Here is a 23289-nt window from a genome sequence, read left to right on the forward strand (position 1 = left end):
ACGGATTAACGGCACATGATTAGAAGAAGACCTCAGCTGCACATTTTTCTTTCAAATTATGATTTTCTTAGATATTAAATCACCCATCAGCTCTCGAGTTATTGCGACTGATGAACAAAATTATGCCCATGGTTAAAAAAAAGTTTATTCGTTAAAAATGTACTTTTCTCGCTGGAGAAAAGGATCTATGACAGTTTCAAAATATTTTAAGCCTTTCATGTAAAGAAGATGAAATTGATTGATATCAGAACCCTCTTTTAAAGTTTCAAACTTGAGAGATAATATTTCTAAAAAACACTAAAAAAAATACAACCGCTTAATACCAGTCTCCATTTAATACTGCTATTTGAAATGTTTAAGGTGTACCTGTATTTCATATTTTTAATACTATTTTTTGAACATCTGCTGTTGCCTTTGTCAAATTAAGATGTCAAGTAGATATCGCTTACAGCAGCTCAGATTCGCTGCACGTCATGGACAATATTAAAATGGTCAAAAACGTTCAAATCATACCATACATAAATGTGCACAAACTTGCTGCATCCAGTAGAAATGCTTCTACCTTCATATATTCTAATTTAAAAAAAAAAAACGTATCATGTCAAGAGCCCATAATATCAATGCTTCAACACTTCAAAGGAGATGCACTCAGAATTTAAGCAGCTTTTCTTTTTTGAAGTTTTTATTAAAGTTTGAAAAATGGAATACTGTTCTTACAAACTGTTTTGGCAAAATACTGTTGGGAGCATAAAGATTGTGTTCTATGATGCTTTAGTTGTACACACTTCAAAAAGTTTGTCACCAATTGAGCCCCCCCCCCCAACCCCCCAAAAATGGCATTATGTAGGAAATCCTCCTCAGATATATGGGCACTGCTGCTCATTAAAGATTTAGTAAAACACGTAAAGAAAAATACTTTAGGGAGGTCATGTATTGGGTTTAATGTCTGTTGCTTATATTATAAGTATCTATGGAATGTCTGTACCCTACCAATTTTATTTGAGCATTTTGGAAAGAGAGGGCTTGCTTTTTGACCTCAGTGTTGTCCCTCACCAACATGTAAATGGGTTAACGTGGTGGGGAAATGTTAAGGCTACATTTACCTTCAATACTTTCGTTCTCCCATTAGCTTTCTGGAAGATTTTTCAAATTTTAAATTCCCATATTCATCCTAATTGCTTTCTTCAATTTTTGGACTCAATACTTTTTGGTGAGATGAAAAAAGTTGCCATGAGAAAGTTTGTTAATTCTTTGACCATTTGGCTGGCAACTCTAGTTTGTCTACCCCTCAGAGATCTGTTATAGCCCCCCCCCCCCCGCACCAACGGTGCTTGATAAATGACTGCCGACTAGAATGAGAATCGTGTTACATATGACAGCCAACTTTGACATGGTCATACCAAGAAGAATAAATTATGGTCACTTATAAAACGGTCCCACAATTTCTCCACTTTTATGTCATAACAGGTCAAATACACAATTCAATATTTTCAAAGCAAATAAGACTTCTGTACTAGCAAAAATATGGTTCCAAAAGGCAGTGAAACTACAACAGAAAACTTGATTCACTTGCATAATTTTGCTTTTGCTTTTTTGTGTTATGCTGTTTCCGCTCTCTTGAAATTTCAGATTTCTTTGCCAAAAAAAAAATCCAACCTTACTAACATTTGAGGTTCTTAAAGCTTGGAAGACTTTTTTTCTTTTCATTTTTTTGAGTCACTTTGAGATATTTATCTTATATATCTCCTTTGATATTTGTTTACTATTTCATCACTTGGTTATTATAATGTGCACCACCGATCATATGCTCCTGAACAGGACGCATCCATTCATCTGCAGTGTGTAGATATATGTTGCAGGATTCTAGCAAGCTTCTTCTAATTAGGCACAAGGATCTGTGGAAAGACAAGTTCCTAAGAGCCAAATGAATAAAGTGTTAGGAATGTTTTGTTGATCTTGCTATTGTCTATCACAATGGAATAGATGGGGGGGGGCAGAGTAGTGTCGCACAACCCCCCACCTACCTCTCCCCATCCCTGACTCTAAAGCAGGCTAGTTATGACCTTGTTGCAGATTTCATATTGTTTTGGTCACCTCAGATGAACTTGATAAACTTGATGAACACATGTACCTGCATACTTAATTAATTTGAATTTGAATTAAAAATATTGGAAGATTAATACATTAGGAATGATCTCATAATATTATAGGTTAGTACTGAGATGTAACCATATAAATCTGGTTGCCCTCATAGTACTAATGAACATAAATCTGTACAGTTTGAAGTTGACATAATGCAACATAATGCAGTCAAAAAAATACCATAAAATATAAGTGCAAAATCCATGAGGTCAGACTCGAACATTCACAGTTCGTGAATTATTTATACATTGACCATAAAAGTAAAGGAATAGGTCAAAGTTCACACCATCTCTCCTCCTCCTCTCCCCCTGCCCCCCCTGTCCCCTCAACCCTGGGATTAAAGAGCTTACAGACATACAACCATACTTTCATTGACACTTACTAGCAATGATTCACATACTCCTTAGATAAAACTACTTCAGTTTTTGTCTACAGCACGGACGCTACAGAGTAAGGTTCCTCGGGTACAGGGGGTCCTACCGCACCCAACTCATCAAGTTGAGGGTCCTGGGGTTGGCTTGAACTCTCAGTACCTGACGATATCGAGCAAGTCCTAGAATCGCATATTATTGAAGCCTCTCGAAGTATCTGTTGGACGAAAATGGAAATTGGCCGTTCCGTGTCAAATTCACCTGACCTATTCTAACGGGTTGCAATGTTTTTACCTCGCTCTGGCAAACTGTTACCAAGTTTTTGGCCATCTCGTCAAACTAAAAATAAACTGCAAAGCTACAAATGAACTACAAATTTAAAACGTAAAAATATGGCAATAAGACAGAAATCCAGAGGGTTGCATGTTATTGCCTCCAAAATATTACACTTCAACAACAGATGCCTGTAAAAATGTTGCAATCTGGTAAACCCAGTTTCATTCCACGACCTCATCCCTCCAAAATGCTAGCTTGCGGTGCTTTAAGTGCTACTTTCATCGATTCTAACTTTTAAACGTTGCTTCCTTTAGCAATCCAGTATTACAAACAGTTAACCCTTCAGGGGCGTGATGGCATGGACTTAAACTGAAACTTCAACAAATTCTTGCCTGCAAACAATTCACAGATTGTTGATCCACAGATGCACAACCTTTAATGCCATTTTTGACAACCCAATGCTTCGAAACCATAAACTGTCCAGGGCAAGATGGCATTAACTCCATGCAACTTCAATAACTCTTTCCTGTCAACCATAGACTTGGGCAATCCAGGGCTTACATCAACAACCTCATTCCCCTACCCCCTCCCCTCCCCACATGCCAACAGACACCAAAGCTTATTCAAACTCAAATGCTATATTTGAAAATCCTTACAATAATAAAAGTTGATTTAATACATTGTCAATTTTGGCACGAGCTTGTGATCTCCCAAACACTTCCATTTGATTTTGCTGCAAGCGGCGGTTTGACCGTTTCTTACCTGTAAATGGTGTTCCATCTCGGACAAGGAACTATCGATCCACTCCACAAATGGCAACTTTAAAGCATACTTGGCAGTCAGCACGAGGTTCTGAACAGATAACAGCAGCGCAGCCGATCTGAAATGATTGAAGGAAAGGAGAATGTTGCAAAGGCAAGGCAAAAAAGAGCTAAACCATGTGTCACTGCCCAGAGAATCTTTCATCTCAGTATAAATTATCAAATAATAAAGTATAGCAGAGATTCATGGGCCTTAAGGCCGGTTCTGGCAAAGCACAATAAAATTTTGACCAAGATCAACTTAAAAAATGCTGAGAGGCCGCATTTATTGTGTGAAAAATTGAATGTAAACTGTGCACACGAGGTTTTTTAACTCAATAAATATTTAGGTGCATCCACATCTCAAGAATCAAGTTCATAGCAGCTTTACACGATTTGGAGTAATTGCTAAGACAAGGTTTCCAGAATCTGACCGATGGTGACTTTCCATGACCTTTGAACTCCCCGAGCGTCACAGCAAGGTTTTTTGACTTATTTAGTTGGATCCACATATCAAGAATAAAATACCAAGTTTGTATTGTTACTGCTGGTGACGTCAAATCACGTTTGGCCTAAAAAAAAATAATACAAAATTTAACAAAAACAAGATGTATGACGAAAATCATCCAAGCTTTTGCTTTTGAATTTGCAGTGTTTACAAGGTTTTTCAAACTTTGACCTATGGTGACCATTGCAGATGACATATGCTTCTTTTCGTCACCAAGATGCATCCATTTGCCAAGTATGGAGTTGAATAACCATGTTCTTTCTTAAGTGACGAGCCATAGTGATACACAGCCACATACACACACCGGTCGCATGGATTACTATTACCTTAGGCAAAAGAATCAACAAATCAGGATTGATAAATTGGTACATGGTGTGGTGAGGAGGGCTTGTAGGGAGAGTTACTTTGAGGAGTTTGTAAATCTACGTGTCTATGAGTTCAAACCCCATTCCGTAATATTAAATTCATTTAGAACCATCAGAGAGATGAGTCTAGTCCTACTATACATTCCATAGTAAGGGTAAAGAGCTGCTAGAGAAGGATAACAACATTTGCTTCAAGTATAATCTTCTGGTTCAAGGATATTTTACAATAGTTAAATCTTTTTCAAGTTTGAATCATTTAATTAACAGGACTTGAACTACCTGTCCCAAAACCAGTTGTCCCAATCAAAATACCTTAATAATAGACAAAACCATGGTACAGACGATAAAATTGATTATTTTTAAGTGTTTGAGTGTTTTGTCGTACATATTTGGTATATATTAGGATTGCTGCAGTTCATCAAAAGAATTATTCCTATGTTAAACTTCCACCCTGATTTAAAGTGATGACTTATACATGCTGGTACTACTCATGATGTTGTACTTGATCTTAACTGTACTACTGTACTACTACTACCATAGCCAGTCATGCATTCACATACCTTTCCTGTCACGGTCATGCATTCATATGCCTTTCCCTGTCACGGTCATGTATCCACGTACCTTTCCTGTCACGGTCATGTATCCACGTAACTGTCCTGTAACTATGTACCCATGTACATTTCCTGTCATGGTCATGCATCCACGTACATTTCCTGTCACGGTCATGCATCCACGTACATTTCCTGTCACGGTCATGCATTCACATGCCTTTCCCTGTCACACTCATGTATCCACGTAACTTTCCTGTCACGGTCATGTATCCACGTAACTTTCCTGTCACGGTCATGCATACACGTACATTTCTTGTCACTGTCATGTACCCACGTACCTTTCCTGTCACGGTCATGTATCCACGTACCTTTCCTGTCACGGTCATGCATACACGTACATTTCCTGTCACTGTCATGTACCCACGTACCTTTCCTGTCACGGTCATGTTTCCGAGTACATTTCGTGTTACAGTCATGTATCCACGTATCTTTCCTGACACGGTCATGCATTCACATGCCTTTCCCTGTCACGGTCATGTATCCACGTACCTTTCCTGTCACGGTCATGTATCTATGTAACTTTCCTGTCACGGTCATGTATCCACGTACCTTTCCTGTCACGGTCATGTATCCACGTACCTTTCCTGTCACGGTCATGTATCCACGTACCTTTCCTGTCACGGTCATGTATCTATGTAACTTTCCTGTCACGGTCATGTATCCACGTACCTTTCCTGTCACGGTCATGTATCCACGTACCTTTCCTGTCACGGTCATGTATCCACGTACCTTTCCTGTCACGGTCATGTATCCACGTAACTTTCCTGTCATGGTCATGCATCCACGTAACTTTCCTGTCACGGTCATGCATACACGTACATTTCCTGTCACTGTCATGTATCCACGTACCTTTCCTGTAACACATTCACATACCTTTTCTGTAATGGTCATATATCCACGTACCTTTCCTGTCACGGTCATGTATTCACATACCTTTGCTGTCATGGTAAGTGTGGAATAAAATATTTGCTGTGGTTGGTAACTCTACGACTGTTTGGTCTAGGGTCACCAATTTAGCTCTTTCTGGCCTAATTAAGAACACTAATGTTTCACTTCAAGACTGTACAGATGTACCTTGAAGACCGTGGAAAAAGACATGTTATTGTAGCGTAAATACCTTGCTTCTATTAGTCTTGGATCGATGGGCGGGTACAGGCACTTGACCACATCATCGACTCTGTAGTTAACAAATGACACAGGAAATTAACAAATGTTGTACAGGTATCTCACGAAAAGAGAGCAGGAGTTGAATTAATTAATTTATTCATTCATTAATTGATAGATGGTGAAAGGAAATAAAGACATTATTCTGCTAATGACAGCATTCAAAATTTTACAATTCGGTTAATTACGCCTTTTGACATTGAAGATAAGACAAAATATAAAACACAGTGGAGATGTGACGACTGTGAACGAATATTTCAAGTGACAGCAGTTGATCTGTTCCAACAAAATGTTAGTGAAAATGTTCTGCATCATCTAGGTGTTAATCCAAATCATAAAGGGAGACTTGAGGTGCAAAATTAATATTGATATGTTGTAGACATTTAAAAAAAAACAAAGAAAAAACACTTCTATCAGTCCAGGACGTACTTCTATTCCACATGTATCTTTTGAGAAATCAGCCTTTACACAGTTGAGGTTTATCAGTCAAAATGACTGGACCTTGTAGTCTCTTGCACATTTGATCAGTTCCTCAGATGCAACACAAAACTCAATGGTATTATGCTCTCAAACGACAAGTTTATAATGTGTTGCAATTTTGTTGAGGACAAAACAGATTTGATTGCCATCCAAGGATGAGTGATTTTCGTGTTGTTTACCCACACTGACAGAAAACGGCTAGAAATGGTATAGACTGTTGATGAAGATCAGATACACGACTCGTTTTTTTTCCACCCGTCACCCATTAAATGATCAGTTCTGGACCTCTCACTGACCAGAAAGTAAACAACTTTTTCAGTGCATTAATCCCCATATAAGGCCAACAATAAAATTTGAAAACGTTTGACTTTTCACTTTATTAGTTGATACAGAGCATGACTAGACCAGCTGTCAAAAATTCGTCGCTATGGGAATAAAGGATCGCAATGAACGAATTGATCTAAATGGACCTTGAAGAGCGGCTTTGACAGTTGCGGTATTAAAAAAATGTCGACGAAACCAATCTCTATTTGCTGGGATGATGACAGACCTACCTTGGGCTGATCCGTTTGGCAATGACGACGATGTCGCCCAATGACGATTCTTTAGAGCTAACCGTGGCAGTATTTCCAATGGTCATGGCGACCAACTTTTCTGTGAGTAGATGGCAAGTTTTCAGAATTTCAAGGCAGTGTGGAATTAAACCTCTGTTATCAAAAAAAAAAAGAGAGAGGGAAAGACATTTTAGAGAGGTGACATCGAAGAATCGCAGAATATACTACGTTCACTGGAAAGAATACAGAAATAGCTGCAAAAAGGTTGACCTTTAACTATATTAGAATTCTCACTGAACTTGTACAAAAAGATATCTGATTCTTAATGCATAACAGACCTGTATATGATTTTGAATTCAAAACAAAGAAAGAAATCTTTCTTCTGATAACAGAAACTGTCTTCTTTTTACAGTGCATTAAGGCTAAGGCCTAACCATCCTTATATTAAACCTGACATGCCAACAAAAATTTCTCTGCATTCTTACAAAATCAGCTTTGTCTTGGAAGTTTAGCTTTTTTTTAAGTCCATTCTTTTCTACCATTGTCCTCAACATTTGAAAAAGAATATATTTTCGATAAATTATTAATTTTCCTGTTTCCAGATGTTGAAATGTACATACTGTAATGTTTTCTAACAAGAACGGGGATATCCAGCCACGCCAAATCCACAGAGGGCGCTGTCATACCGGCCCTTTCTAGTTCCATTAAAACTTGACAAGCTACAGTCTCTGAAATCACTGAGAATTCCTGTGACCAATCTCTAACGGACCCCCTTCTGGGCAAAGTACCTGCACATACCCTAGTTCACACTTAGTGTGACATATTCGAGCCAACATTCAGTTTTCACTCATAACTAGCACAGTCATAACTAGCACATTTTAACAAATTGTGATTGCTCACTGTTCGTTTGACAACTTAACACACAACGTCTGGTCGTCAACAAATCACAAAGCTTCTTTCACAACTAGCACATAGATTGAGTTATGTTACAATGCTGTACAATATCTATGGAGATCTGTAAAACAGTATCGGTCACGCACAATAGGACGGAGAGCCGTATTTATGGCACCCAAGATCCCATAATCTTTCAATTATGTAAGTATTTGTAAGTATTTTAGATCCTCCTGCAAGCAGGAACTCGCAAAGAAGCTGCATAGGCTTATCAAAGCTGCAAGCAAGTCAGTCTCTTAGAAACATATTTAATGTCCATGATTATAAATTGTCAACAACTCTGTAACTGGACGACATACATTAATCTTGGAGCGACTCGAACTTGAGACCTTATGATTGAAGACATTCAAGAAGGCCATTCAAGAAAACATTCGAGAAGCAAGAAATTATAGACACTGAAGAAGCCCACTCAGCTTAACAAGAACGGAAAAAGCAATTTTCCCTTTTTTTTTGATGTCACCTGCTGGTACATTCAAATAAATACAAATATCTTTTACAAATTCACTTAGCTGACTAAAGCAAGAGCGAATAAAAACAGATACAGGAGAGATTACGAGAGACAGTGAGAGCGTGGTGGCCAATTGGCTAAGGCGTCGGACTCGTGATCCAAGGATTGCTGGTTCGATTCCTGTCTAGTTCATTACGTTGTGTCCTTGGGCAAGATGCTTTATCTCACTTGCCTCTCTCCACCCAGGGGTTAAATGGGTACCTGTGAGGTAACTTGTCATTGTGCGCAGTATATAACTGCTGCCTACTGGAGGGATGGTCTCTGGGACAGGTTATCATTAACCAGGGGTAATTTAACGTCTGTAAAGCGCTTTGAAACCTATCGCTATATTAAAAGCAAATATTATTATTATTATTTTGAGAGACAGGGGTGAGGAGGAAACTTACGTGGCATCGTCCACCCATTTTTCGTCCTGCAGAATGTCACTGAGCTGTTCATTGGAGAAGTAAACGCTCTTCAGTTCCACTTCGTAATCTTCGTTGGGAAGCTCTGCGTTACTTACTAGTGACATATTGTGTCCTCTTCTTGTATCTCTGTCGAAGAAAAGTCAAGTGTAAACTGATTCAGTTAGTGATGAGCAATGAGTAACTGAGAGCATATAATATTGACAGAGGGCGTTGTGGTCAAGTGGTTAAGGCAGTGGACTTGTGATCTAAGGATTACAGGTTCGAGCCCTGGCCAGATCATTGCGTTGTGTCCTTGGGCCAGGCACTTTATCTCCATTGCCTCTCTTCACCCAGGTGTATAAATGGGGACTTGCGAGGTGACTTGTAAATTTAGTTGCGTGTACCGCTTTGTGGCTACACCCTATGGGAAGTCCCCCAGGGTACACGTGGCTGTGGTGCACTGTGGTGCCCCAGGAGAGATTGTTTGAATTGTGCAGACTTTGGTTTGTAGGTGTGACAAGTTACCAATGACCAGGGTTAAGTACAGCGCGGCAAGACTGTTTTATGAAATGATCAAATACACAATAACTTGCTTCTCACAGAACGTTTCTTGGTAGCTTTGTGTTTGTGTTGTAAATTGGCCATTTTTGCCCCATTATTCTTTTCTGAGGTTATAAACCAACATTGCAGTATCTTTTAATGTCCCATGTTGCTATCAACTTGTCAACATAAATCTGCTGATATCCCATTTTATGGTCACAATATCTACTGAGATCCCATACTCAGGCGGTTATCTCATACTACCGCCCAACAATGTGCTGGTAGCCTCCAATCTGGTCACATTATCTGCTGATATCCCATTTTATGGTCACAGTATCTACTGAGATCCCATACTCAGGCGGTTATCTCATACTACCGTTAAACTATGTGCTGGTATCCTCTAATCTTGTCACTTTATCTGCTGATATCCCATTTTATGGTCACAGTATCTACTGATATCCCATACTCAGGCGGTTATCTCATACTACCGTCCAACAATGTGCTGGTATCCTCCAAGCTGGTCACATTATCTGCTGATATCCCATTTTATGTTCACAATATTTACTGGTATCACATAATCAGGTGGTCCTACACTATCGTCAAACAATGTGCTGGTATCCTCTAATCTGGTCACATTATCTGCTGATATCCCATTTTATGGTCACTGTATCAAAGGACGGGGTTATCCCATACTACCGTCAAACAATGTGCTGATATCCTCTAATCTGGTCACATTATCTGCTGATATCCCATTTTATGGTCACAGGATCTACTGATAGTTCATTTCATGGTCCGAAAACCTGCAGTATAGCCCATATTATTGGTCACTTTATTTCCTAATATCTTGTAAAATCTTCACAGTAAAGTATCAGCTGATATTGATGTTACTGAAGCTTAGTGCACTTAGCTAGCAACTACTTTTTTTTATCAAGTTCTTCCGTTATGATATGCTTGATATTTTACTGACATGACTTTTACTTTTGTCAATGCCACAGAAACTTTCCTTTATCTCAAAATGGTCTCATGTCCAATATGGTATATGTTTGGTAATTAGCCTAATCACTTGGCAACAATAACAATGTCTATTCAGGATTTTGTATGCAAATTCAGTCATACCTAGGGAACATTTGCTATGTAAGCATTATTGGATTTAAGTGCTCCAAATATAGACAGCACTGATAAAAATATAAAATGAAAATATCAAAATATCAAAAATATCAACAACAAAAAATAAAAAAAAGGTTTTGTAACAAAATTTGTTTAAAACTGAAATATAGAAAGCAAAAAAAATAACAAACCTCAGTCGCAGCACAGATCGCTTTAACCGCAAATCCAGCATACGACAGTAGCGATGGCAGCAGAGCCCAATCAATGTAATAGTGGCAGCAGCAAAGAGAAACGCTAATACTGAAATAGCCACAATTACCACCGCCTCCATCCCGCTGATTGGAGAGCTCATTGAGACTTAGGTAGTCTGGACTTGAAACTCCATTAAAGATACCTTCGGTCAAAAAGAAATCATAAAAAATCAATCAATCAAGACGTCAGTTTGATTGTAAAATTGGATACAATATATTAATCTCTTACTTACTTAGATTAGTATAACACAGGCACAATTGCAGGATCAACCAAATCAACTTGTTTTCACTTCCCCCATTAGAATAGTGATGATATTAAATGAAACTATATTCATAAAGGGCAATAATACCCCATCAATACAATTACAAAACTACAAACCACACTGGACAAAGCCTGGTCATTTGATTTGGGTTAAGGTAATAACCGATACTTAGCAGTTTGTGTGGAAAATTTAAGTAAGCTGCCCAACAAGTAATTTTGCTGAGCTCTTTGAGAGTTTATTTAAATACCCATAGGTTTGCACACTGGCATAGTTTTGTAGTGGATATGAAGTCCAGAACACAATGCAAATTGAAGACATGGTAATCGACTTTGTACGTTAAAAAAAAGGCATGATGAATGAGTAATTTTGCAAATGCCCCTTTCATGCAAACTGTACCTCAAAATAAGAACGTACTCTGAAGTTTGTGTTTCTATGTATTTTTGGGTATTACAGGTCTAAGAAAAATTTCAAATGCTAGCTAAGCCATAGACTAGTTGAACTTATACTTGTCATATTTAGAGGAATCTTTAGTGTATCTGCATTCAGTAACGTCAATACTGTACCTTTAATAAAATAACAGTTAAGTAACTTAATCACCTTGGCACCAAATGCAACATGTTGGCAATAGGCCAACAGCTTAATTATTATAATAACAATAGTTAAGCTGTAATAGACATGCATAAATACAGACAGACAGACAGGAATAGCCTTTTGAGAATAACTTTTAACTTAAAGGATTGGTTATAGAGGGTACCGTTATTTTCCGCACACGGTACTTTCCACTGAAACAAAACGGTGTTTTCCGCACACAAATTTGTCAGCGGAAAACAACGTTTTTTTCAGCGGAAAGTAACGTTTTTTTTCAGCGGAAAGGACCTTTTTTTTGGGAGGAACAGAATGACTTACTGAAATGATTAGGTACATGGAAGGATTTAGGAGGATGGAGAAGAAAGCATTTAACTGGCAGGATAAAATGTAGCTTCGAGACTAGATTATTATTAGGATAGCGAAGGTTGTAGCTTAGGCTGTAAGCACTAGCTTAGGCTGTAAGCACAAGTTTAATTTTAGTTAAACAGCACCACCTTATTTGGTTGTAGTTTTCGATATGGCATGAAGGTGAAAAAAGATGAGCTGCCGTGTCGATTTGGTCTCGCTAAGTTTCATCCTTTAGGGGGCGGGCAGAGGGGGAGGGGTGTCTTTTGTGATATTTTCACATTAACAATAACAGAGTACAGAGTGAGAATATAAAGGGCTATATAATATTATGCCTCATACTTCTTTAAGTTATCCCTAATTACAAACACCCCAAACCTACTGTAAATTATAAGCAGCTTAACTGTTCTAACATGAACTCAGTCTAACCATGCTTATCGACGTTCTTTGATACTTTCTCATGTTATTTATATTTGAATTTGGTATCCTAAAATTGAGGAAAAATATAGTGTACAGGTAAGTGGAAAAAATAGTTGTTTTCCGCACAAGAATTTTGTCAGCGGAAAGTAATGTGCGGAAAGTAACGTGTGCGGAAAACAACTGAAACCGGTTATAGATATCTACTCTTCAAATGACACATGTGATGTTTCAAGATATTTCATTTTGTTACAACTATAGAATGCAAAGTTTCTTAGTAGCGGGATGAACAGATGCCCAGTCAACTCTCTTACCTACTATGCATTCTTGCCGTATTTACATATAGGGCTAGGCTATAGGCCCAATAGATTTTGGACAAAATCTTTAACAATGAGTAAACTTCGTCAGTTCGATGTCTGAAGTTTGTCATTTAATTGGACCAATCATGCTACTATGATAGGCCTACTGGTACTAATTAGTAGTATGTCTAGGGCTAGTACTAGTAGCATGGTGGCTCATAACTGACACAATTAAGGATTTGATCAACCATATCTATCAATGAAAAATCCCAATCACTCATCTGTATACATTTCGGAATAGAATTTTCCCACAAAATGTACTTAGGCCTAGGCCTACTCCCTAAAACGTAAAAATAACCGAAATTACCTCAACACGATACCACTACTCTCTGGGACCTGACCTGTCTGAGCTTTGAGGCTCAGAGCATAGCAAACAGCATCCAGAGTCAATGGATGTATACTTACACAAAAGTTACCGTTAACTGATCGACGAATGTGTCAATTCTGGGGTAGGGAAAGAACTTGACACGGGAGACATTTTGTGGTCAAATTCTGCTGAATTGTACATTACATAGGCACAGAACAATAATTATTTTGATATCATTACATTTCTGAGGAACTACACATATGAAAAGCGCATACAGTTGGGTGTTTTGGATTTTTCCTTGATAGACATGTTGATCAAATCCTTAAGTGCGTCAATTATGAGCCCACCATGGTACTACTACTACGAGAGGCCTAGCCTAAGCAGCTAGCCTAACCAACCTCAATTGGTATCAAGATTGATATGCAGATTGATATTATTAGGTCTCACAACACTTGTCAATTTAACATTCGAACTAAGTCTGCTTTAACAATTGAAATCCGCAAAAGTTCCTTACCATTGGGCTGATTGTTGGGTAGTTGGGCCAACTGAATTTTAAGTTCTAGCTTTGTTGTAACTAGAAATGGAAGATTTAGGCCCTAACTCTGTCACCAAAAGATAAACATTGCTCTATGGTGGCAGTATGTAGGAATGGCCTTTGCACGATTGCATCGCTCGCCGTCGACGCAGTTGTTGTTTTTTATGCAACGAAGTCCATCCATTCAAAGAGAAAGAAAAGTACCAATGCGATTACTTAACATTTAACTAAATACAACATCTTTTCCTGCACTCCTTTCTTTTTCATTTGGGGGTCTTCCTTTGTTTTTTTTTTGTGCCAACAGCTATTTATAACTTCCAGTATGATAAATGCTTCACATCCTGATACTGAAATCCAGCGGGGCAGTTTAAACTTAAAAGCTGTACTGACATGGAAAAAGCCATAACCTTAAACTCATGATACTACACTCCTTGATTACGGTGACCATATTTTTCCCAATCATTCCGGGGACATGATGTTGATGCCCCCCCCCCCCTTTGAGTTCTATGTTTACAACAACAAAAGTGTATAGCACTTCAATCAGTCAAAACGTTCTCTTAACTCTCTTAGCACTTTACAAAGAGAAAAAATTACTGAACGAAACAGACTTAATTGGCTACCTGAAATTAAAACGATTTAACTTTACACCGAAACTTTGCGTCTCTAGGTCTCTAGTGTTTTGTGTGTTTCAAAGATGATGTTAAAACGCTCAAGTTTCACACTTTTCATCCTGCTTCCTTATGTTTTTTGCCCTTAGTATACATAACTAAGTATGTTCAAAAGATGTTTTCAATGTGAAAAACATCCGATGATAAAATTATTCATTGACTAAGATGCTTTCATCTATGAGCCATGAATGTAATTGAAAACAATCAATTTGCTTACATTGCTGGCAACTGTTTCTACCAACAGGTAAATTGAAATTAGCCAGGGCAGTCGAGGATATTCCAGGGACAATATATAAAATCCGGGGACATGTCCCGGGGAAACTTTTAATTCGCGACGGTACATGTCCCCGGAAATCAGGGTCGTTGGTCACCTTATCTTTGATACTATGTTGAATTGGGAAACAAAACAAATTGAGAAGGGTTTTGGGTAATTACCTTACCGAAATCCCAGATCTGGGCCAGATATAAGAATCCGGATCTGAGCCAATCTGGATTATCAATCTGGGCCAGATCTGCTCCAGATCTGGAATTTATATCTGGCCATGCAGAATATTGGGCAGATATAACTTGATATGAAATGAAGTTTTATATGGCCCATATAAAATTTTATCTGGTAAAAATGTATTGCATCCATATAGCTGGGCCAGATAAATCTTTATCTGGATTGACTGTTTATCCAGTTATATCTAGCTTTATATGGCCATATAAATATTTATCTGTATACCTGGAATAAATGTATATCAGCGGGTTATGCCGATCAAATACTGGGAAATAAGTAGCCAAAACTGGACTAGCATTGACAGAGTAACTTTCCAGCTTGAGCTTTCCAGCTTGTAGTACTACATTGACTGTATAAGACTCAAGGTTTAGATTATATTATGTAAGTTGTAGTTAATCTCCCGGAAAATGAACACATAATAAATCATCAATTTCTGAATATCACTTGTCTTAGCTGGAAAACTACTGCAGTCTGTAGAGTTCCGCTTTTCTCAGAACTGAATTGTGAGTGCAGGAGCAACATACTAATGTTTCTTTCCACTGCATGGTTGGTTGTTTCGTGTTTTTGAAGTTCTCAAACGAAGCAAAAATGTTGTAACTTCTTCCTAACCTGAAAAAGCAGTTTCCAATAGATTTTATGAATCTTGACGTTCAATCACAAAGCAAACCGTATCTATATCTGGTTATTACTGTGCTGTTAGTGACCCTTATGGCAAGCCAAACGCCTGATTTCTTGGAAATTTGACTCATCATAGATCTTATTACGTCATCGCATGACCTTCAGAATTAACAAACCAGAGACTGTACGAACTGTACTGCTGGTACTACGTCAACATTGAACCGAAGATTTGTTAGTTGCAACGTACGAATGATACCATATCAGTACACACTTATAACTGAAAATGGAGAACCAGAACGGTAATTTCCTTTTACAAGTTTTATTAACAATTTAAGTTTTTGTATTTGTCTTGTACGCATTGGATAAGCGTTAATTGTGAGTTTTTAACCTGTTTTCTCAATGACATAAACGTTACTACGTTAGAGTAACTAGAGTCGGCCTACAGTATTAGTAACGTAAGGCTAGTACTAGTAGTAGTAGTAATAGACCTAGCCTAGTACTAAATACCTTAACTGAACATTGCTATGTTAGTGTTATGATGCACCACTAATATGTGACTAACACAAGTAGACTACTGAATAATACGTTCATAGTTATCAGTGAAGTTGTTTGATGTATCTGTGCCCAAACAGGATCAATCATGAGTGACTTGGGTATCAATTCTCTTTCAAATGGACTGATGATAGGTTACTACTACTACTACATTTGATAACACTGTTGATAACATTTGTTATCATTTGATGTTGATGTTGATAACATTTGATAACACTGTTGATAACGTGACACACCTCCGGGCGTCACAATACACAGTCACTATGTAAGGGGACTGGGGTTGAGGCCTAGAAATCTCTCATCATGTGCTAGTCCTTGGTCTAGAACTAGGCTACCAAGTTTACTATGCAGAAGATTTTCAAAGAACACACATGACATAAAGGGACAAATTAATTTAATAAAAACAACATTTCATGAATTACAATTAATTGTAATTCATGAAATGTTGTTTTTATTAAATTAATTTCCTAGATCAATTAAACACAATGCCATTCACCTGCTGGTTCTGTGTTCGTTAGCAAATGGTAGTAGGAAGCAGTGTGAGATGACTGTTATTAACCAAAGTATAGCAGCTCAGCCAAATCTGACAAAATCACCAATGATATCTTTTAAATAGTTTTGATTTAAGAAGATATGATGAATTCGTTAAGCAGATTTGACCGGTATACCTGGTCACCAAACAGGTTAACTAACTTATGATACTGTATTGTGAAGCTCATCACATATCCTTTTGAAAGCAAATTTCTGAAAACATACAAATAATCCATTGTTTTTCTAAATTTTGTTTCTAAGAAACAAATACTACATAAAACCTCATGGACCAAAACTGCATAATATGACATTTAGACAGTTGTGAAAGATAAATGTACTCTAACTTTAAAGGCATTGAAGACTCGCCCCAAACCGCGTTTGGCCATCTGAAAAAGTTAACTTTCCATTGCTTGCAAGTGAGTTTTGTTCGTGTCGCTACAAAATGCAGACAGTACAGTAATGAAACGTGATACCTTGTTATCTTTAGCTGGACCTGAGATGTCCATTGCTGTATTGTTTGTACACTGTGCTGTGGGTATTGACCGCAGCTGTATGTACTGACTAGTATACACTAGTGTCTAATTACCGATGGTAGCAAGCTGTGTGTATGTATTTTCTGCGATTGATGGTAGTGTCTAACACTTCTATTACACCTCATTCCAAACTAAGTCAGATTACCGGCATTAGACGTTTCTCTTTGGGCGAGTCTTCACACCTCATATACCTTTGTTTAGTATGTAACCCTAAATTTACACAACAGTACCTCTATCTATTTAACATCTGTGTGCATGCCTCATAAAGATCCTGTAGCTTTGTTGGATGTTATTTGAACAAATGAATGTTTTTTCCCCTCCTTTTTTCCCCTAGCCAATGAAGCAAAGGTTCATTTGATTGATAACCAAGAACCCTATCAGGATGAACCTCCACAGTACGATACTGAGGTAAATAGAAAAAAGTTGTCTAATATTTTCAATCCATTCTTGCTATGTAATTATAGAATTTATTCCAGCCTTATTTCCATGGTTTTATGACACTCAGGCCACCAAAAGCAAATTTGATGTTACACCCCTCATGTTTGATATCATTCCTTGCCCTATATCACACCCTCCCCTTACCAATAACGAGTTGTTGACATATTTTGTGAATGTTGATAATTTCACCAATTTATTACGACCCAAGTAAGTCATACAGTGAATTGAGGTCTATATCTAATAGCAAGTTGTAAACTAATATGACCCTTAATTTAGGAACAGTTTCCATAATTTGAGTTGTACAAAATTTGTAAAGAATGGGTGGACATAAGTGCAACATAAATTAAGTCTTTGGTAAAACAGAATGGTTATGTGGAATAGATATGTTGTAGTGTGTACCTTGCACAGTACTTTATTGTTCTTGCCAAGTGACAAATTTGAGTCCAAAATTAAACTTTTGATACATGGTTCAGAACTTCAGACTACTAAGTAAAGACCATTTAGCACAAAGTTCCTTCATTCTAGGTTAGATCCTTAGTTTTGAGAAAATGACACATTAAACGATCGGTGGCCTATCGGTTCAATTGATTGGACCAGGGGTTGTATAGTTAGTTTCTCAGAAACTAAGACACTTCATCAATAGAAATACAATAGGCTTGTATAGCCATTAGTATGTAGACAAAGAATTACATAGTCATCAAGGCCAAAACGGTGTGAAACAAATTTCTCCCCGTAATCTTGCCATTTTCACTTTTTTTTCTTTCCATAGGGGTCCTTTCCTGCTCAACAGGTGATGATCCGACAACCACCATTGACAGATCCGCCAAGGGATTATTTCGCTGAGGCCATCTTGGTGACAATTTGCTGTTTCTGGCCGACTGGCATCGTTGCTATCATCAAAGCATCGGAAGTAAGTTAAAAGAGTAACATGATGATATAATATCGATTGGCTCATAGATGAATGGGTCACCAGAAGTCTGTCGTTGGCATACTTGTGATTATCAAAGACATTGGACTTAACCAGACAAGGCTCTAAAATATGACTATGTGTACTATATTTTGAGCTATTACCTATTAGGCCTGAGTCTTGTACCTCGGATACCCCGGTACCCGACCCAACGTTTGGGTACCCGATTCGAAAACGCACAAATGGGTACCTGTTTTCTGAGGGAAAAGTCATGTAACTGCTACGCGAGTGCTTTCATGATTTCAATAATTCAGTAGGTCGGCATGATTTGATTTATCAAGACACGCGACTACGGAAGATTAATTTCATGAAATAACTTTCTTGTAGTGTAGATGGTTGATTTAATTACTAACTATATCAAGTTTTAGCCATTCTCAGTGATTCTTTTTCATGTGTGGATAATATCACTCAACACTGAAAAGGAAAATATTATATCGGTGAAAACTACTCAAATTGAAACCTTCATTCCATCCCAAAAGTGAACAGTACGTAAAATACATAGCATATACCTTCCAAACAATTTTGCCGATTTCCAGCTAATTGTAAACAAGGCTATGCAAAGTGTGTGGTTATTTTTTGGCAAACTGATGGTTAGGCAAGATTTTCCCATTGACTGCATGTGGTGTTAGGCTACCATGTGGTCCAAGAAAGCAGCAAAAATGAAAGTATTCGGTGAATTATTTTAGTGCCAGTTAACTGCGATACAATTCGAGCGCATAAAAAGATGGTAAAGCTAGATTTCCATGTTGACTCTTTGTGAGTTAAGGCTACCATCTGGTCGGAGATTTGTGGGGATTTTACACAAACTTTATTTTGTCCAGTGGACATGTACTTGTTGTCATCAAGCAGCTACTGTACCTCTGGTAGTCCATAGCAAGTGCTTTCCTCTCATAGTTGTTGCTACTGTATACATTCCTTCATGCGTAAATATTGAAATTCTCAAAATAATTTTTTCATTCATTTATTTCATAGAAGGAAACACTGGCAAGGAAATTTGCCCAAACATTTGCCCAAAAATCTTAAGATGGATTATAGATAAGATAACTTACATAAAAATACTCGCAAGTGGCTTTTTACTAAACTTTTATTCCAGATGCGATCGTTTAGCAATAAATCACTTAACGCTCACAGCTGTAATGTCTGTCTAATTCAAGTTGAGAGCTGAAATTTATTACAGGAAATCCCGTCTTGGCAACGTTTGACATGTGAGATTTGAAATCAAATTACCGAAATCGCGCAATCCCTTGCTAAAATGAAACCTGGATCGTAGTATGAGAAAACATTCGGAAGTATTTTTTTTTGCAAGGTGTTTCTTTATTTCATGTGCATTTGCATTATTATTCATTTTACGTCAAAACATGAAATTCAGCTGTTGATAACAACAGATGTTGATAATGTTCAACAGAAGTATCAAATTGAAAATGAATACTTCGGAGGTGTAAAGTAAGGACTGGCATAGCAATCTGCCATTATGGACAATATGTTTGGCTACTGTAGTTCCGCGATTCTTTTTCAATATTCGGTGCAGAGTTTCGGGTACCCGTTACCCAACCGGGTGATGATATCGGGTACCCGGTTCCGACTTATTGCTACCTGACTCAGTCCTTTTATCTATACTTGATTCCAAAATGCTCCAGAGTATGGGTTAAAACCACTGGGACGGGTGGAAGGATGGGTTACAGATGCTGGAATACTAAGCACAAGTGCAGACTCACTGCAAATCTGAAAACAAAATACTATAAACAAAGATATGTATGTTAGCTGGATTGAAGATTGATCAGTAGTTTGTACATTGCTCAAAATTGCAACAAAACATTTGATCTTATACAAAATGCTGGCTTTGCTCAATTTCTTACCAAATTATTATTTTTTTTAATTGTTTATTTAAAAAAAATTAATTTAATTTTTTTGTTGTTGAAATTTTTGTAAAAATATTTTAAAAAATATTTTGGATTGCTTTTTCCTCTTGCCTCCAGGTTCAACAGGCTGCTGCGCGTGGAGATAGAGACATGGCTGAGAGGAGCTCCGTCTCAGCTCGCAAGTTTGTGTGTCTGACCCTGGGGATAGGAGTGGCTTGCCTAGTGTTGGTGTTGCTTCTCTGTGTGCTCTACGCGGTATTCCTCATTAATCTGTTAAGTGAGGAGTAGCTCCATGCGGGCTCTCATCAGATAGTGGATGTAGAATATGGAATCCAAGCAAGAATCGGTAGATGATATTTTAACACGATTCAATTGGTAGATCATATGATTATGGTTAAATTATTTCTGTTTTGAATAAAGCAATTTAAGATAAACCTAGTCATCTCCTTTCCATATTTGTGATTTTTCGGAAGTAAACCAAAAAAGTCTTATCAGTTTTCCTGATATTTGAAGAAACTTTGGTCCTAGAGTTTCTTAAGTTTTCTTTATCATATGTCATATAATGTGTCTAGAATTTTCCAAAACTATGGTTTCTACTTCTTTGTTAACATATATATATATATATATATATATATATATATATATATATATATATATATATATATATATATATATATATATATATACATATATAGCTAGTTATCATAGTATGAGATTTCTTTTTACCCCCAGAAATTTCCATCTCTGAAAATGAGAATTGATAGAGTGGGCAGACAGATTGCAATACATAAGTATTCTGGCTCTAGTTCTAGTGATCTTGTACTCTTCTGAAATTACCGTCAGTAGGTTTCAAATTGCTTCTAAGTGATTCATTCGTTTGTCTTGACAAAGTAGAGATTCTTGTAGTCTCGTGGATTGGATGGAATAATGAACAATAGTGCAGAGCTTTATATAGACCATTTCCTATTTCTAATTAAGAAGAAAGACTAGACTCCAGACATTAATTTGTTGTTTGTCTGATGAAAGGAATCTCTTCTAAAAGTCCTTGCTAAGTTCTGATGTACTGTTTCTTCTTGAAAGAGAGAGAGAGAGATTTCAAGTTAAATACTGTCGAAGAATAGGATGCCTGCCTTACTTTTGAAGAATAAACAAGCTTCTTTATATGGTCTGATTTTTTTTTGGTCATAAATCTTGCTTTGATCTTTTGAGGCTTACATTTAGTGATGTTCTGGTTGCAATAGGTTATTTGGTTCATTACACTTGAGTTGGATTCAGAATACAGACTGCCATTGGTTTGTAATATTAGAAACGGCTTAAACATTCAACATACAGATTAACATTTCACAGGGGAGTTTGTGCTGACAAATTGTTGCTCTATTTATCTTTCCTTGTGGTCGGGTCGGGAGTAGCAGGTGGGGCTGCATCCCTAGGCCAGGGCTGGAGAATATAGGTAAAAGGCTAATATATTCTCATACATTAAAGGAAAACTCAAACCGTTCAAATAGGAAACCTTGTGATAATATATGGGACCACTATGACTCTTAGAGCCTCTGTGGAGGATGGGTTCAGTGTTTAAGTTCAGTTGAACATCTGGCGGACAACTTTATATAAGATATAAAATATAATAGACTTTAAAAGTATATGCTAGTTAAGTATGAAATGGATAATGCAAAATGTAATTCAATAGTACCCCAGTTTCTATTTTATTACCCCCAAAAAATTTAAAAAATTTTAAAAAAATTTAAAAAAAACTTATCATAGTTGGACCAGTTTTGTATCATTTTTTCTTTCGTTCTTATAACTCAACAAAACCACGTTCTGCCATTAAATGCTATCTTGATCAAGAAACATTTATAAAAATACTATTTTTGAGAAGTACCATAAGAATTTAAGTTTATCATCGTTATATTATAAAGTTTATAAGAAGTTATAATATGAGTTAAAACCTGTGACTCTCACTTTTGAATATAACTTTCTTTTCTTTTTCTATTAACTATAGCTGCATCACCTCTTTTTATTTCTTGAGAAATTTATACATTATATTTTTATAGTGAACTACATATTTTGATGTTTTTTAAAAATAAAATTTCTGGTGGAAATATATTTTCTCTTGGATGTTATTTCTTGAAATTTATATGAGCTTCTTAAGTTTAAAAAAGAAAATGTGTAACACTTGAATAGCTCATGGTAATTAAATGAACTGATCATTGAAAGTGATGATAAAGTTGTGTAATATAATATTACTAATATTGTAACAGGATGGCCAGGATCCTATACTCCTGTAGCGATGATGTAGAGATTTGCCGCTAGGCATTATACAGCAACAAATTTATTATCATGACTCGTTCTATCTCGGTCTCCATTTCGCACATGATAACAGTGGAAAGAATAAACAATGGTTAAACTTCTAAAATAAATTGCACTTTACCCTAAATCCGTTAGTAAAATGAGCCCAAAACAATACAAACTAATAACACAACTGTTCAGACGGTCCCAGAATGAGGATTTCCTAAGTAGACAATAAAATAATACCGACTGCGCATGCGCAGAACATTACATGACAGACAGGGATTCCCCTAATTAGTATCTACTGCGCATGCCCAGACAATGTATAGCAACATGCGCTCAACCGTATGTTCATGTTCATCCACAACCTTTGAATTGACTTTTATAACTTTCGAATTGACTTTTAATTCTGGGTAAGCACGTAATTTTGCATCCAGGTCATTACACATGTCATAAATTAACCTCTAAGCACCCTAGCACTGGATTATCATAAGAATAACTAATGAAAAG

The 23289-nt window shown here is 37.1% G+C and overlaps 2 protein-coding genes across 2 annotated transcripts; one reads left to right on the plus strand and one right to left on the minus strand.

Annotated features, from left to right (window-relative positions):
• Positions 1-664: 664 nt before the first annotated feature.
• Positions 665-13963, minus strand: LOC139958577 (transmembrane protein 98-like). Its single transcript, XM_071955727.1, has 7 exons — positions 13808-13963; positions 10955-11157; positions 9117-9263; positions 7272-7424; positions 6191-6250; positions 3552-3669; positions 665-2730 (listed from the first exon to the last, which is right to left on the minus strand). Exons 2-7 carry the CDS (start codon positions 11113-11115, stop codon positions 2572-2574), a joined length of 798 nt encoding a protein of 265 aa, XP_071811828.1. The 5' UTR covers positions 11116-11157; positions 13808-13963; the 3' UTR covers positions 665-2571.
• A 1631-nt stretch (positions 13964-15594) lies between these two features.
• On the plus strand, positions 15595-22596 carry LOC139959119 (proline-rich transmembrane protein 1-like). The gene is made up of 4 exons (XM_071956708.1): positions 15595-15912; positions 17564-17637; positions 18437-18577; positions 20611-22596. Exons 1-4 carry the CDS (start codon positions 15897-15899, stop codon positions 20779-20781), a joined length of 402 nt encoding a protein of 133 aa, XP_071812809.1. The 5' UTR covers positions 15595-15896; the 3' UTR covers positions 20782-22596.
• Positions 22597-23289: the final 693 nt, after the last annotated feature.

This window comes from Apostichopus japonicus, chromosome 18, assembly GCF_037975245.1.
Source record: "Apostichopus japonicus isolate 1M-3 chromosome 18, ASM3797524v1, whole genome shotgun sequence".
Taxonomy (NCBI): domain Eukaryota; kingdom Metazoa; phylum Echinodermata; class Holothuroidea; order Aspidochirotida; family Stichopodidae; genus Apostichopus; species Apostichopus japonicus.

Excerpts from the sequence above, each read along its gene's own strand:
- LOC139958577 (XM_071955727.1), bottom strand. The coding sequence starts at position 11,115 with ATGAGCTCTCCAATCAGCGGGATGGAGGCGGTGGTAATTGTGGCTATT. Across the intron at positions 7,425-9,116 it reads AAATGGGTGGACGATGCCAC|AGGTTTAATTCCACACTGCC; the intron begins GTAAGTTTCCTC and ends TTTTGATAACAG. Across the intron at positions 3,670-6,190 it reads CCAAGACTAATAGAAGCAAG|ATCGGCTGCGCTGCTGTTAT; the intron begins GTATTTACGCTA and ends CAATCATTTCAG.
- LOC139959119 (XM_071956708.1), top strand. Across the intron at positions 17,638-18,436 it reads CTCCACAGTACGATACTGAG|GGGTCCTTTCCTGCTCAACA; the intron begins GTAAATAGAAAA and ends TTCTTTCCATAG. Across the intron at positions 18,578-20,610 it reads CTATCATCAAAGCATCGGAA|GTTCAACAGGCTGCTGCGCG; the intron begins GTAAGTTAAAAG and ends TCTTGCCTCCAG.